The sequence below is a fragment of the Gasterosteus aculeatus genome, chromosome 18 (assembly GCF_964276395.1).
Source record: "Gasterosteus aculeatus chromosome 18, fGasAcu3.hap1.1, whole genome shotgun sequence".
Classification (NCBI taxonomy): Eukaryota; Metazoa; Chordata; class Actinopteri; order Perciformes; family Gasterosteidae; genus Gasterosteus; species Gasterosteus aculeatus.
In genome coordinates this window covers 10,233,219-10,246,396 of record NC_135706.1, presented here as the reverse complement: position 1 = coordinate 10,246,396, position 13,178 = coordinate 10,233,219, and the positions used below count along the sequence as shown (strand labels likewise).

Here is a 13,178-nt window from a genome sequence, read left to right as displayed (position 1 = left end):
GAGCATCCTTTTTAAACGACCTTTTTGACCTTTTGTTTAAGGTGTCTGTAGTCTGCAAATGTCAACTTCCCCATGTTGTTTTCCCTCTGGAATGGACTCCAGTCAACCTGCGCTTGTATCTGCTCGGTCCTGTGTTTGTCTTTGGTGTCGGGCACCGTTATTTTTCTATTACAGAGTTCTGATTTCAGCCATGACACCCAGTCTCTCGGTGTTGGACCAGAGTCTGTGTGAACTCTCGGCGACGGCAGACGCTTGACTGATGACTCGACAACAGACGGATTGTTGGCGTTTGCCGTCCGGAACGAACCGAATGTGCATCTGTGAAGTGCTGTGTGGAGAACCGATGTGTGGAGGACAGATGTGTGATGCGGTGAGGTCGGATGGAGGGAACTATACTAGTATGTTCAGGCGTGTGTACTCTTGTAGAAGACCTGTCCAGTCACACAGAAGTGAAAATACTTGTTAGTATTATACATAGTACACATATTTTGTATCGTTGCTTAATGCAAAGCTTTGGTGTTTTTCACCAAAACATGAAATAACTCCGGACGTTACAATTACAATAGAGGCAAACCAGATTTCACTACGACTCTTCTTACCGTAATCTCAGTATAAGCCACTGCTCATAAAAAGGAAACTGCTTTTGTTATAATTGTGCCTGCACTTTGAAACGGTAATGGTGCTCATCTATGAGCTTTAGAGCCAAGCTAGCTGTTTCTGCCTCTTTAGCTTAGCTTAGCATAAAGACAAACGGCTGCTGGCTGCCGCCTCCATTCATGATGGGAGGGGTATCAATCTTCTCGCTCTCTGAGATAAAGCAAATGACAATATTTCCCAAAATACACAACTATTCCTTTTTAATGTTACTTTTATTAGCCTAATTATTCACGCTGCTTTATTGTCTTTTTACTTTTCAGACTCCAATCAGGTGAGTGTGATAAGAGAAAGCATGTCACATTGTGTGTGCATTTGAATCAGAAGTATTTGTATTGCCAACGTCTGTTAGAATTTGACATTGAGATGGTCCTCTGAGTGACACCGCAACCAATAAGAGCACCGTAAAGCTCCCCAACAGCATCCCAGTGACCCCGGCCGAGATGAACCTGTCGGCCCCTGTTTCTCAACTCTGACGTTTGGGGTCACGCGCAGGAGGCCGCTCAATGTCTGTTTTTTTAGTTGTTGGTTTCCCGCTCAACCCCCCCATCATTATCCACTGTTCCTGGCCGTTGTCCAAACTCCTCCAGCCCTTTGTAGGAGTGACCTTTGCAGAGGTAGACTGACAGACCAGCTCTGGCGCTCGCTCCCTTGGTGGGGGGGAGGTTTGTCTGTGAGGGGTTCTGGCAGCAGAAAGAGGATCGTTTGAACACAACCGTTACCGAGGCTTCACCGCTGAGAGAGATGTTACTGACGGAGGACTCAAAGCAACGCTCGGAAACATCGAAATTAACTTTTAACAAGAAGATGACTTATCTGCCATATGTAGGGAATCTGAAATGTAATATAAAATGTTCACGATTTTACTCCAAAAAACGGATCAAACCAGTTTCAGCTAGATGATCTAGGTGCAACTTGGACACGTGATTGCTCAACTGTAATTCTTGTGAGAAGGCCAAATATCCAATAACCCGATCGGCTCAGTGCTGAGGAGATGAAAGTTGCTCCTTCTAAAACTACATTGGTATCTGTGTGTTCACTCAACTTGTATTATAGGCACAAAAAATACATTTGCATATCCAAAAAAGGCAGTTTAAATATGACATACAAATGAATTACTTTTTAATTAATCTTTTAATCATTGGTTTGTAAAATGTCATATTTGTGAAGACTAACTGCCTATACCTTTTTGGTGAGCTTTTCTTGGTGAACGTTTGCTTGATTAATTTTCTAGACTGCTGCTTTTACGCAGCCTTGACAAAAAGTCCTTGGGCTTCAGCTGAAGGTCATAAATCTCTCTCTCTATACATTATATATATATATATATATAAAATCACATCAAACACATGATGCTAATGTTTTATGGAAACCGTTCAGAACACTAGGCCTATAGAATTCAAAGAGGAAATGGATAGTCATGCAGTTTGTATTGTATATACAACTACACATCTTCTGGTCTATATCAAAATAAATGACCTTCAATAAAAAACATTTAACATTGCTAATACACTGCTACACCAAACCATATACAACAACTACATATATGCCAAACATCCAATTGTATTTAATGGTATGCTTATTTTTCAGTTTTTTTTTTGATTGCCTGTTAAATTCAATTGTTCCAGAAGATTAATCAATGTCCTCAGGCGTATTAGTTAAAATATTCCCACATGTATTCAAGTGAGACCTTGAGAAATCTATTGAACATTAATGAAAAACTATATTTTCCCTAAAAATGTGAGTGCATCTATTGATCCCAACCTCATTTCGTGTAAACGTTGGTCCTGGCCGTGTTTTTGGCGCCACCGCGTGGTGACGTGGGCATCTACCCGCTCTACTCTCGCGGGGTTCAGACGCCTAGCAACCTTTTAACTTGTATCTTCGCCCTGTCCAATCAGGAGTCCGCTTGGAGACGCAGCGGACCAATCATTGCGGAGGATTTGGGCACCAATTTAAATTGAGAGCAAACGCTTCCTGTTTTGAAAAGAAAAGCCAAACATTTGGTCTATTTCTGCATCTTCATCGGCAACAAAAGCATCCACAGCACAAACGTAAAGCCAAACAGTAATTCGGAAGTTGCTGGTTTAACTTTACGTTCAACTACAACCCAGCCGTAACGTCCGGTAACGTTGGATTCGGTTTTTAGGAAAGATGCCGTCCCGTGTTGAGGACTACGAGGTATTGTTTAGTATCGGCTCGGGCTCATATGGAAGATGCCAGAAAATAAGACGGAAACACGATGGGAAAGTGAGTAATGTTCACACATTCGGTTCACCTGTACCCAACGTTTACCTGCGCGAGGGAGGTTTATTCCCCCGTTGAGCAGTTAATTTAACGTGTTTGGGGTTTAAAGGGGCTTCAGACGCCATTAAAATGGATGTAATATCAATAAAAACAAGTTTAATCCAGGCAAAAAACAGACCCAGGTGTACATGATTAAGTCAATAATGTAAAATGAATGGGGGCTTCACCTCTAAGGTTGAATCTAGAGGGTTATGGGGAAATAGCTTTAGTTAACGTTAATTATGTGTCTGACAAGTGCAAAACCTGTTGCTGAAGAGCAGCCGAGGTGTATGGCTTAAAAAATAACATTCAATCAGGCACAAAAAAAACCTCCACTGGTACTTCATAGTTCCGGTGTGACCCTGAGCATTTGGTGGCCATTGTTGCATCGAATTTAGCTGACACTTTAATCCAAATTGACTTCCAATAGGTGCATTCAACCATGATGGTACAGACAACAAGAATCAAAAAAGTACAATTTCTTTAAGAAAAGCCAAACTCGAAAGTGCTATAAGTAAGTGCCAACCGTCTTTAGTTGGTAAACATAAGATGGATATTCCCATCATGTAACCAACTTTTTAAAGTTAACCAAATTATCCAAAGACTAAATTATCCAAAGGCTGATTAGTTCTTTGGATAATTTTCCCCAGATCCTGTTGTGGAAGGAGCTGGACTACGGCACCATGGCAGAGAATGAAAAGCAGATGCTGGTGTCTGAGGTGAACCTCCTAAGGGAGCTTAAGAACCCGAACATAGTGCGGTACTACGACCGCATCATAGACCGGACTACCACGACTCTGTACATCATCATGGAGTACTGTGAAGGTGGAGACCTGTCCAGCCTCATCACCCGGTGCATCAAGGAAAGGTGACTACGATCCCCTTGCCTTGAATACCACAATGTACTGCAGGCGTATGCGCGTTGTGAAAGATACTGTTTATGTTTCCTTTCTTTCTGCATCCGTGCTCCCCTGATGTATCAGCGGAAATTAAGTGCGTATTTTTCCCGTGGCAGGCGTTATTTAGAGGAGCAGTTTGTCCTGCGCGTCACGGCACAGCTCACGTTGGCCCTGAAGGAGTGCCACAGACGCAGCGATGGCAGAGCGGCGGTTCTTCATCGAGACCTGAAGCCAGCCAACATCTTCCTCGACATCAGACAGAACGTCAAGCTCGGAGACTTTGGCCTTGCAAGGATCCTGAACCATGACACCAGTTTTGCAAAGACATTTGTGGGGACACCTTACTACATGTCGCCAGTGAGTTGTTTAATCCTGTTGGTCTGTTTTTTTGGCTGCCTTTTTTTTTTTTAGGGGATAATTAGCAAATGTGACCTGATCTCTCTGCTTAGTAGCCACGTTTTCAACTAACTCATCGTTTCCTTTCTTTCAGGAACAAATGGACCGAATGTCATACAACGAGAAATCTGATATCTGGTCACTGGGATGTTTGCTGTATGAACTGTGTGCATTGTCGTAAGTAAAAAAAAAAAAAAAGAACATGTTTATATATTTTCATTGCCTATTCTTTAGCCGATTTGTTGAATGTGAATCTGACCTGTTTCCTTGATTCGTCCTGTTTAGCCCTCCGTTCACTGCTTGCAACCAAAAAGAGCTGGCGGAGAGGATCAGAGAGGGCAAGTTCAAAAGAATTCCATACCGCTACTCTGAGGAACTGAACGCCTTAATCTGTAAAATGCTCAACCTGAAGGTTAGAAATTAATTATTTTGTCAGAAGCTTTTACTTATGTTTTCATGTAGCTAGAGTTCAGTAGTGTGTCTTTGTCGATAGGACTATCTGAGGCCCTCTGTGGAGTCCATTCTCCAGAGCAGCCTGTTGGCTGATGCTGTTGCTGAGGAGGAGAGGAGGGCACAAGTGCGACTCCGAAGGAGGTCGGCAGACTCTGACTGTCCCCTTAACCGGCCGTCTGAACCGGCGCCTACCTCTGCTGCTGAACTTGAACTCAGGAAGCAAGCCGTGCAAGAACGAGAAAAGGCCCTGAAGGAACGCGAGGAGCGGCTGGAGAGTGAGGCTTCTTTTCTAAGAGATTATAGTTCACCTGCAACCGGGGGTTTTAGCACATGGAAAAACTTTATTTTGTGGGAAATAATTTTCAAATATCCATGGCCACTTGTAAAATGGCATTTAAGCATCTTTATAAAGTGACTAGGGGTGATTGTATTGATGCCTAAAAGATACATTTTCTACAGGTAAACTCGTAACTGGAACAAGCATTTGTGTATTGCAGCCAAATGTTATAAAAGTGTGTTTTTCTCATTGCAGAAAGGGAGCAGGAGCTTTGTCTTCGTGAGCAACTGTCAAATGAGAGGCTCGCCAGGTACATTTTCTTTAAGGCTAGAAATGCAACAATCAACGCACTTTTCCTATTGTGACCATCCAACAATGTTTATCTCACCAACTGATCTTGGCGTTCATTCCGTCTCCCAAACTGCTGTTACAGAGCAGAGAGCTTACTGAAGAGTTACACCCGTCTGCAGAGGCCGAAGGATGTGGAGCCGTTCTATGGCAGAGACATAGGTATGGGAATTAGACTGGGGCCTCTGGACTTACTAAATCAAGACAAGAACTGAGCAGAGTTTTTATGGGATCGTGCTTCCGTCTGCAATGTGGACCTAAATCGACTTAATTTATTGCTTTTTAAATCATGTAAATTGTTATTTTTGTACATCAATAAATTATTTTTACACACCTGACAATCTGAACTCTAGCAGTTGTGTTGGAGACTGTTATCGGGTCCTGACCTGACCTGACGATATAGAGTCGATCCTTGTTAATCAGTGACTCCTTACTGTTTGGTCCTAGATGTGGAGAACCTCTCGCCTGGCAAGAAGAAAGTCCACTTTGCCGGTGAGAGCAAAGAAAACCAGCGGCCCAAAAGCCACCGGAGTGAGTCGTCCCAGGAGCTGATTTCGAGGAGGCTGAAGGCGGCGAAGCTGCGTGCTTAAACACTGAAATGTGAACAAAATGGAAAAGGTCTTTAATTTCAAGGGCAGAAGGACTGTTAAAATAGAGCAACTGAAGTAGTGATTTGGATTTGAATCCAAAACAAAATAGAAAACTATTTTTAGGACATGATTGATAAAATGAAAAAAAACTTCCTGTTGTGATACTAACTGCTGAATGATTGTGACGGGTAAAAGGTTTTATATTACATTCCCTGTTAACCACTTGTTTTAGTTTTAAATTATTACGATACAATAAGAACATTGTTTATCCTGAATTGCATTTTGCCAAAGATATTGAGCAGGTGTAGTGTATATGTACTATTTATAAAAAATATATATACATGCACACTTTGCCAACCAAGTTTTTTTTTTTTTCAATTTCCACAATTTACCACAAATGCTCTCTCGTGTTTCATAAGGGAAAACCTCCCACAAGAGGTCGTCAGTTACCCATGAAAAGTTGGCTAATCAATGGAGACCAATGATGATTATAGACAACAATGCAATGGGTCTTCACACCTGAAATCATTTATTGATTAAAGTGCATGATCAAAGGGGAGATTTATAATATCTTTTTTTTATAATAGGCCATTGCGTTGTAGTTGATTGAGTTAAAAGATAAACGAGATAGCTTTCTAGCAACGATTAGCAATTATTATTTGTTGTTTACTTTGGTCTTAAACTATTATAAAGTACTGAATACATTTCTGTTCACAATTATTACATTGTTACCAGTAAAACATATTCTCAACCATAAAACAAGTTATTAAATGAGACAAAGAAAACAAAATGAGACCGTCGACCAATATTTAACAAACATTTATACTAGGATGTATTGAAATCTTTTTAACTTGCTGAATGTTCGGTGATGAAAGTCACTCAACTCATCAATGAAGAAGGCTACTGAGGAAAAGCGCACACTTTCCCCTTTTTGCAAACCCATGTTTGTTGATGTTAATTAGGGCTTCGAAATGCGATACAGATACTTAATCAATTTACAGTAAACATTAATCATCGCGAGACTACAGGCGCGGTCAGCGTGCTTAGCAACCGCTGTCGTTTGGCTTGTTCACTCCGCCCACCTGGGAGAATTGCGCAATCTGACCAATCGAATACAAGCTTTTGTCCTCTTCGCCAATAGGAATCGCCCAGGGGCGTGTCATCGTGGTGCTGCGTTCCGTGTGGAAAGTTTACCGGCTCGGGTGCAAAGTTTCAGCCGTTTGCAAACCGAAGCTCGTCGGCAAACGTATCCGGAATATCCGTGTGTCGACAACAGTCTGTTTCTACGGTAGCTAGAACAATTGGCCCGACGCATTTTACCCTTGGTCGTCTTCAGACCCTAGCCGAGTGATGCTGCCGTCGCTGGGTTACGGTGGTGTGTAAAGACGCTGTTAGCATCGATCGTATTGTCTGCGGGAGCCAGCTAGCTTAAGGTAAATCGTTAGCCCCGAGCTGTGTTAAAACGAAGAGCTAGCTAACGTTAGCCGATGTCCCGGCGAGCTCGTTAGAAAACTACAACCAAAGCGTTATTCGACCTTAACTAGGACACAAAAATGACTTGTGAGCCTAATCGCGTGCGGCTGCTATGCATGCTCTCGTTGACGTTTGCTTTTTTCATCGTGGAAGTGGTGGTCAGTCGGATGACTTCGTCTCTGTCAATGCTGTCGGACTCCTTTCATATGTTGTCGGACGTCATCGCGCTGGTCGTCGCTTTGGTCGCGGTGCGATTCGCCGAGAAAACCCACGCGACCGACAAAAACACCTTCGGGTGGATCCGGGCCGAGGTGATGGGGGCTCTTGTCAACGGCCTCTTCCTCACGGCGCTGTGCTTCACCATCGTCCTGGAGGCTGTGGAGCGTTTCACGGAGCCCCACGAGATCGAGACTCCGCTGGTGGTCGCCGGGGTCGGCGCCGCGGGGCTCCTGATCAACCTGCTCGGGCTCTGCCTGTTCCGCGGGCACGCCGGCGGAGGACACGGACACTCCCACGGAGGTCACTCTCACGGAAATAAGAACAAGAGGGGGAAAACCGGGAAGTCCCAGAAGGCTGGCAACGGGTCCTCGGGAGAGGAGACCAACAACCTGGTGGCGAGTCACAACAGCCCGGGGGATGCGAGGCCGAGAAACGGTACGTAACGGTCAATGTGTGAGTGTGTGTTGTTATTTCTGCTCTCCCTATTTAAACATGTAATTTAACCGTAAAGTGTGCTGTGCACATTCCTGTAAAGGGCCCCAACATTGGTCCACCAGCATTGTGGGCCACACTTTGTCTCCATTGTTCTGGTTGCATAACAGTAGTGTCTTCAACGTACCTGGAGGACAACCTGTCTCAGTGACTAATCCTTATTGTCTGTGGAATTAAAACCAACGCCTTTGTTATCAGATATGTATTTTAGGGGGGGAGGGTGGGGGGGCGGTATTCTATCCTTGGGAACATGGTCATCTTCACTGATAAGCTTTCAGGCTGGAAAACAATGGCCACTATCAGGTGGCTTATAATTATTTCTTGAAGCTGCTGTCAGGCTCGGCCAAGTGTAACATCCAGTTTTTCACAAGTTCCAACTTGTAAGTTAAGCGTCTCATCGATCAAAACTCTGCACGCTCTCGTGCATTACTCACACTGCCCACAGTTTCTGAGGAAATATACCTGAACTGAACCTGCAAAGCACCCGGGCACCCACCCCCGAACAGACGGGTTGAACCCATACAGAAAACCCAGACTGTTTCAATAAGTGGAGCCTCCCCTCCCCTCCGGCACCGGGTTACTGGGTCATACATCAGTGCAACGAAGGAGCCAACGAGCCATTAGCCGCTGATGAATGACCCAGCGGGGTCCCAGCATGGAGGAGAGCAGCCATTGCTCAGGTGCTGGGAAAGATTGAGAATTGTTGGCAAGAAGGCAAATCACCAGTAGGGTCCACTCAATGGACTAAATGTCTTCGTAAATTGACAGCATCCCTCTGCCTTTTTGATGGATCGGCTGCAACACGTTTCACCTGATAACACTGTAGTTCTGGCATTTTTGTGTCGAGTTTCAAATGGTCTTGTGCTTTGACCCCAAATGATGCAATTTAGCAATTCAGCAACTGGCCGCCATTGATCTTATCAGCACCTCGTAGCTTGCTGGCTAATTTGTCCGTGGAACTGCAGTGAGCTTGTTGGGCTTGTTTTATGTTTTTTTCTGAAATTTCTAATAGAAATATTTCTGTTTTTGAGACTGTGTTGTCTTTATCTATTTTAAATATGTAGTGTTGATTTATAAAATGTCCACTTCAAGTTCTGGTAAACTTATTTACCCTTTTTTTTTACCATCAGAAATCAGCTCTACGGACAGCGCAGATGTGCAGATGAACGGCAGCCCCCACTTTGAGGAGATGGAGCATGACGCCGCGTCGCAGCTTAACATGCGCGGGGTTTTCCTGCACGTGTTGGGCGACGCCCTGGGCTCTGTCATTGTGGTGGTCAATTCTTTAATCTTCACCTTCGTGTGGCAGCCCTGCGGAAAAGAGGAGATGTGTGTGAACCCGTGTATCAACAGCCACATTTCGGACCACCAGCATGTCAACCACACGCTGGTCAACCTGCTGGAAGGTACCACCATGTCTGCCATGAAGTACGCCGGACCCTGCTGGGTTCTCTACCTGGACCCCACGCTCTGCATCATCATGGTGTGCATCCTGCTGTATACTACCTACCCGCTGCTCAAAGAGTCCGCCCTCATCCTCCTGCAGACCGTGCCCAAGCAGATCAACATGAACCGGCTCAACCAGCGCCTGCTGGGCCTGGAAGGTGTCCTGGCTATCCACGAGCTGCACATCTGGCAGTTGGCCGGCAGCCGCATCATCGCAACGGCGCACATCAAGTGCCACGACCCCACGTCGTACATGGAGGTGGCCAAGCGCATCAAGGACTTCTTCCACGACGAGGGCATCCACGCCACCACCATCCAGCCCGAGTTCGTCACGTTCAACTCCGAGTCCCGGGACTCCCTCTGCGAGCTCTCCTGTCGGACTCAATGTGCCCCCAAGTTGTGCTGCGGCTCCGCGGACAAACCCAACGCGGGCTCTGATAAGAAGGCCAGCAGTTACTGCAAAGCCGCTTCCGCTTCAGGCCTGGAGGTGATCGTCGAGACCCCGGAGCAGGCTGCAGGGGTGGAGGCGGGCACTCGGTCAGAAGCCGCGATCACCGTCGCTCGAGAGGTGGAGTCGTCTCTGTGAGATGGAGGGGATGGAGAGAAACGGAGGAGGAGATGGAGAACCACCACACTGGACTGAAATCATTGTCATGGACGCTGTATTCTATCTGACCCGCGGCTCTGTCGTGGCCCGAACGAGAACTCCTTTTTCCATAGCTTGTGTTTTCTGTCATCACCCCTTGTTATGGCAAAAAAAAAAAAAAGTCCTCCCGTGTCCTCGTACTTGAGTCATTCCGGCCATCTTTCCTCTCTTTTGTATACCCAATTTCATTCCCTCTCTCCCAGACTCCCCTCCGTCTTGTCGGCCCCTCTCTTGTTGCCGTGGCGGTGTGGCATGTCGGGGCTCACATGCCGTATTTCCTCCAGAACTGGAGCGAGGCCCGCTTAGTGTTCCCCGTCAGCATCTCGTCCCGTGGTGTTTCTGTGCCAAAGCTTCTCACTGCAAGACTGAAGGGATCCGAGAGACGGTCTCTCCTCTTAAAGGACGCACAACACATGCACATCACTCGGTTATGTTGTTCAGCCTTTGGGCCTGTTGGCAAAGAGAATGCCTCTTTTGTTTTTAGCGCTGGCTCTGAGCCATGAGTTATACACTATTGCCCCAAATGTTTTTTCTTTAAGTTATTAGAAAGGATATATTTCTCTCTGTAAATGCTGTTTGTAATGTTTAGTTTGATTAGCTAAATTTCTTGCAAATTTTCTGTCTCAAATTGTTTTGACAGACCATCTATGCTGTAGTTAGTTTTCTAGTGATTTTTTTTAGTTTTTTGTTTCTCAAGACTCTTCTCTGGCTGTGGCTAAGTTTAAGTTGCAGTCATTCGTTAATACAAAAGGCGCATCAACACCGCTCACCTTAAAACACAGGACGACCTGCCGCCCGCACGCAGTGCGACTGAAACTCTCTTGTTGGCCGTCACAAATCTAATGTGTTCGGCGTGTCGTGACCAAATGAGAACTGGATGCTATTAACGAAACACTCTTTGTATGAATCTTTGCTGGAAATCTTTCTGGTGATCCCTGTTGATTTTCATTAATAATCCCCATGAATGTTTTTCGGCACCATCTCACAATCCACGCCGAGGAAAGTTCTTTTAAAAAAAAAAAAAAAAATCTATATATTTCTACGACGTTCTCCTACGTTTGCATGACCAAACCGAGACCCGGTGTGTTTGACCGTGAGCAGCTCCACCAAGCTGCTAACCAGTGCCTGCTGGTATACTCCAACTTTACTCATAACCGTGGGGGAATGTCTCGTAGTTGTTTTGTGTCCTGCTTTGGACAGTTGAGTTTCTTTGCTGAATTAAAGTTCATATGGTGGCCTTTGCAAATGGGTCAATTTTCCCTCATCACCACTGATATCATTTGAAGGTGGTCCATTGATGTGGTTCAGAGTCCCACTCCTGAGTAAATGTGTATGCAATATAGAAATGTATTATGATGCATTCTTTCATGTTTGGTTACTTTTATTCTGTTTTTATTCTGAGCTCTATGTGAAAACTGGAGGAAAAAAAAGTGTTTTTTTAATTTTAGATATGACATGTCAGCTGATGTGTTTTTGATATACTATATATCTACAGTACCTGTCCAATGTGTCATTGTGAAATAAAAAAAGAAAAATGGCTGTTTGGCACAGTTGATAAACCCAAATTTGTCAGCTGCCTTATTTGTAAGCTTTTCAGTCCAAGATAATGTAGTTCCTTTTTCAAATGTCATTCACGGAAACAAGCAAAGTTGCAAACAAGTAAGTGAATGTAAAACGACTGCGATGAGATGAACAATGACCATAAAGAGATGTTGTGATTACTAGTTGTTTTTTTTGTCTCTTTCACTTCTACAGGCTGTTTCTGAACTACAGTAAATGGTCCGTGTCTGGGGGGGCTTGCTGCCTCAATCTGTACCTGTTGCCCATTTGGGACAGTTTCTACTGACTAAAAGAAAGGATATTAAAGAGAAGATTTAGGTCTGAAGAAGGACGCGTAATTCACTACATCCACTTAGCCTACATTCCACAACTACCTATTAAATATACACAAACGGGAAGCATCCCAAACACTAAAGGTAGACGTTAATCAGATCCTTTATTCCAATAAATGAATGAAACCTCACTATACCTATATAAATATATATAATTTGTTATTAGATTATTGTGAGTGATGTCTTAAGTGAGCAGTGTTTGATCTGTAGTTATAAGCAAACATTGATCTTCAAAAAAATATATGAATGTATGTGACCAGACTATGACTTCAAGAGTTTTTTTTTTTTGTTCACCACCTATTTGAAATACAACTGTCATTAAAAACCACACGGACAAACCAATTGCATGTAAAGCTCCCGCACGCTGTGTGTGGCTCGTGTTCTGTGTAAACAGTAATGATGGTCAGAGGGAGTTGAGTCCGTGATCACAGCATCTCACCACTCGGCTCTGCGGTGTGAGGCAGCGGACGCTTCGGTTACACACACACGCACATACACACATGCACACGCGTGGCTTAGGCTCAGCGGCTGCTGCTTGTGAATGTGCACGGCTGATGGCACTCATGTAAGGGGCCCCGGGTGGGGGGGACCACCTCTACTGTCTGTAGACAGTAGAGGTGGTCTGTCTGCATCCACTGCACAGCCAGCCCTCTCTTGTGCGTTGTTGTGCGCTGCTAATTCATAACAGTGGATGGGTTATGCTTTTTTTTGTAACATATTGATTAAGTGATTTACACATTTGAGCAACATGTCTGTTGTGTGTGTGTTTGTCTGTGTGTGTCTGTGTGTGTTCGTGGCCACGCAATTTTAGATCTGTCTCTCTGGCTTTGTCCCTGTGATTTTCTAACAGGGTGAGCAGGGCACGAGGCTGAGTTTAAGGGGGTTGGGGGGGAGGGGGGGTTGTGGGGGTGAACACTGGACTTGAGGGTGAAAGGTCACTCCGCTGCTAAATGGATTCACCTTTGCCAACACAGCGTTTGTACAAACAAAACCACAAAAGAGGTGCCTGCATGTGCCCGGTCACGTGTCACTGATTTGTTGTAGTCACCAAAACAAGCATACATTTAAAAAAAGAAAAAGCGGTGTGGGGGAGGGGGGGGGGGTCTTTTT

At 44.7% G+C, this 13,178-nt stretch overlaps 2 protein-coding genes across 2 annotated transcripts; both read left to right on the top strand.

Moving 5' to 3' along the window:
• The first annotated feature begins 2,492 nt into the window (after positions 1-2,492).
• nek2 (NIMA-related kinase 2) lies at positions 2,493-6,246 on the top strand. Its single transcript, XM_040160562.2, has 9 exons — positions 2,493-2,901; positions 3,588-3,805; positions 3,953-4,193; positions 4,327-4,409; positions 4,518-4,644; positions 4,726-4,960; positions 5,218-5,272; positions 5,396-5,472; positions 5,758-6,246. Exons 1-9 carry the CDS (start codon positions 2,806-2,808, stop codon positions 5,898-5,900), a joined length of 1,275 nt encoding a protein of 424 aa, XP_040016496.2. The 5' UTR covers positions 2,493-2,805; the 3' UTR covers positions 5,901-6,246.
• An 803-nt stretch (positions 6,247-7,049) lies between these two features.
• On the top strand, positions 7,050-11,741 carry slc30a1a (solute carrier family 30 member 1a). Its single transcript, XM_040160561.2, has 2 exons — positions 7,050-8,027; positions 9,215-11,741. Exons 1-2 carry the CDS (start codon positions 7,454-7,456, stop codon positions 10,114-10,116), a joined length of 1,476 nt encoding a protein of 491 aa, XP_040016495.1. The 5' UTR covers positions 7,050-7,453; the 3' UTR covers positions 10,117-11,741.
• The last annotated feature ends 1,437 nt before the right edge of the window (positions 11,742-13,178 follow it).

Excerpts from the sequence above, each read along its gene's own strand:
- nek2 (XM_040160562.2), top strand. The coding sequence starts at position 2,806 with ATGCCGTCCCGTGTTGAGGACTACGAGGTATTGTTTAGTATCGGCTCG. Across the intron at positions 4,194-4,326 it reads CACCTTACTACATGTCGCCA|GAACAAATGGACCGAATGTC; the intron begins GTGAGTTGTTTA and ends CCTTTCTTTCAG. Across the intron at positions 4,410-4,517 it reads TATGAACTGTGTGCATTGTC|CCCTCCGTTCACTGCTTGCA; the intron begins GTAAGTAAAAAA and ends CGTCCTGTTTAG.
- slc30a1a (XM_040160561.2), top strand. The coding sequence starts at position 7,454 with ATGACTTGTGAGCCTAATCGCGTGCGGCTGCTATGCATGCTCTCGTTG. Across the intron at positions 8,028-9,214 it reads GGATGCGAGGCCGAGAAACG|AAATCAGCTCTACGGACAGC; the intron begins GTACGTAACGGT and ends TTTTACCATCAG.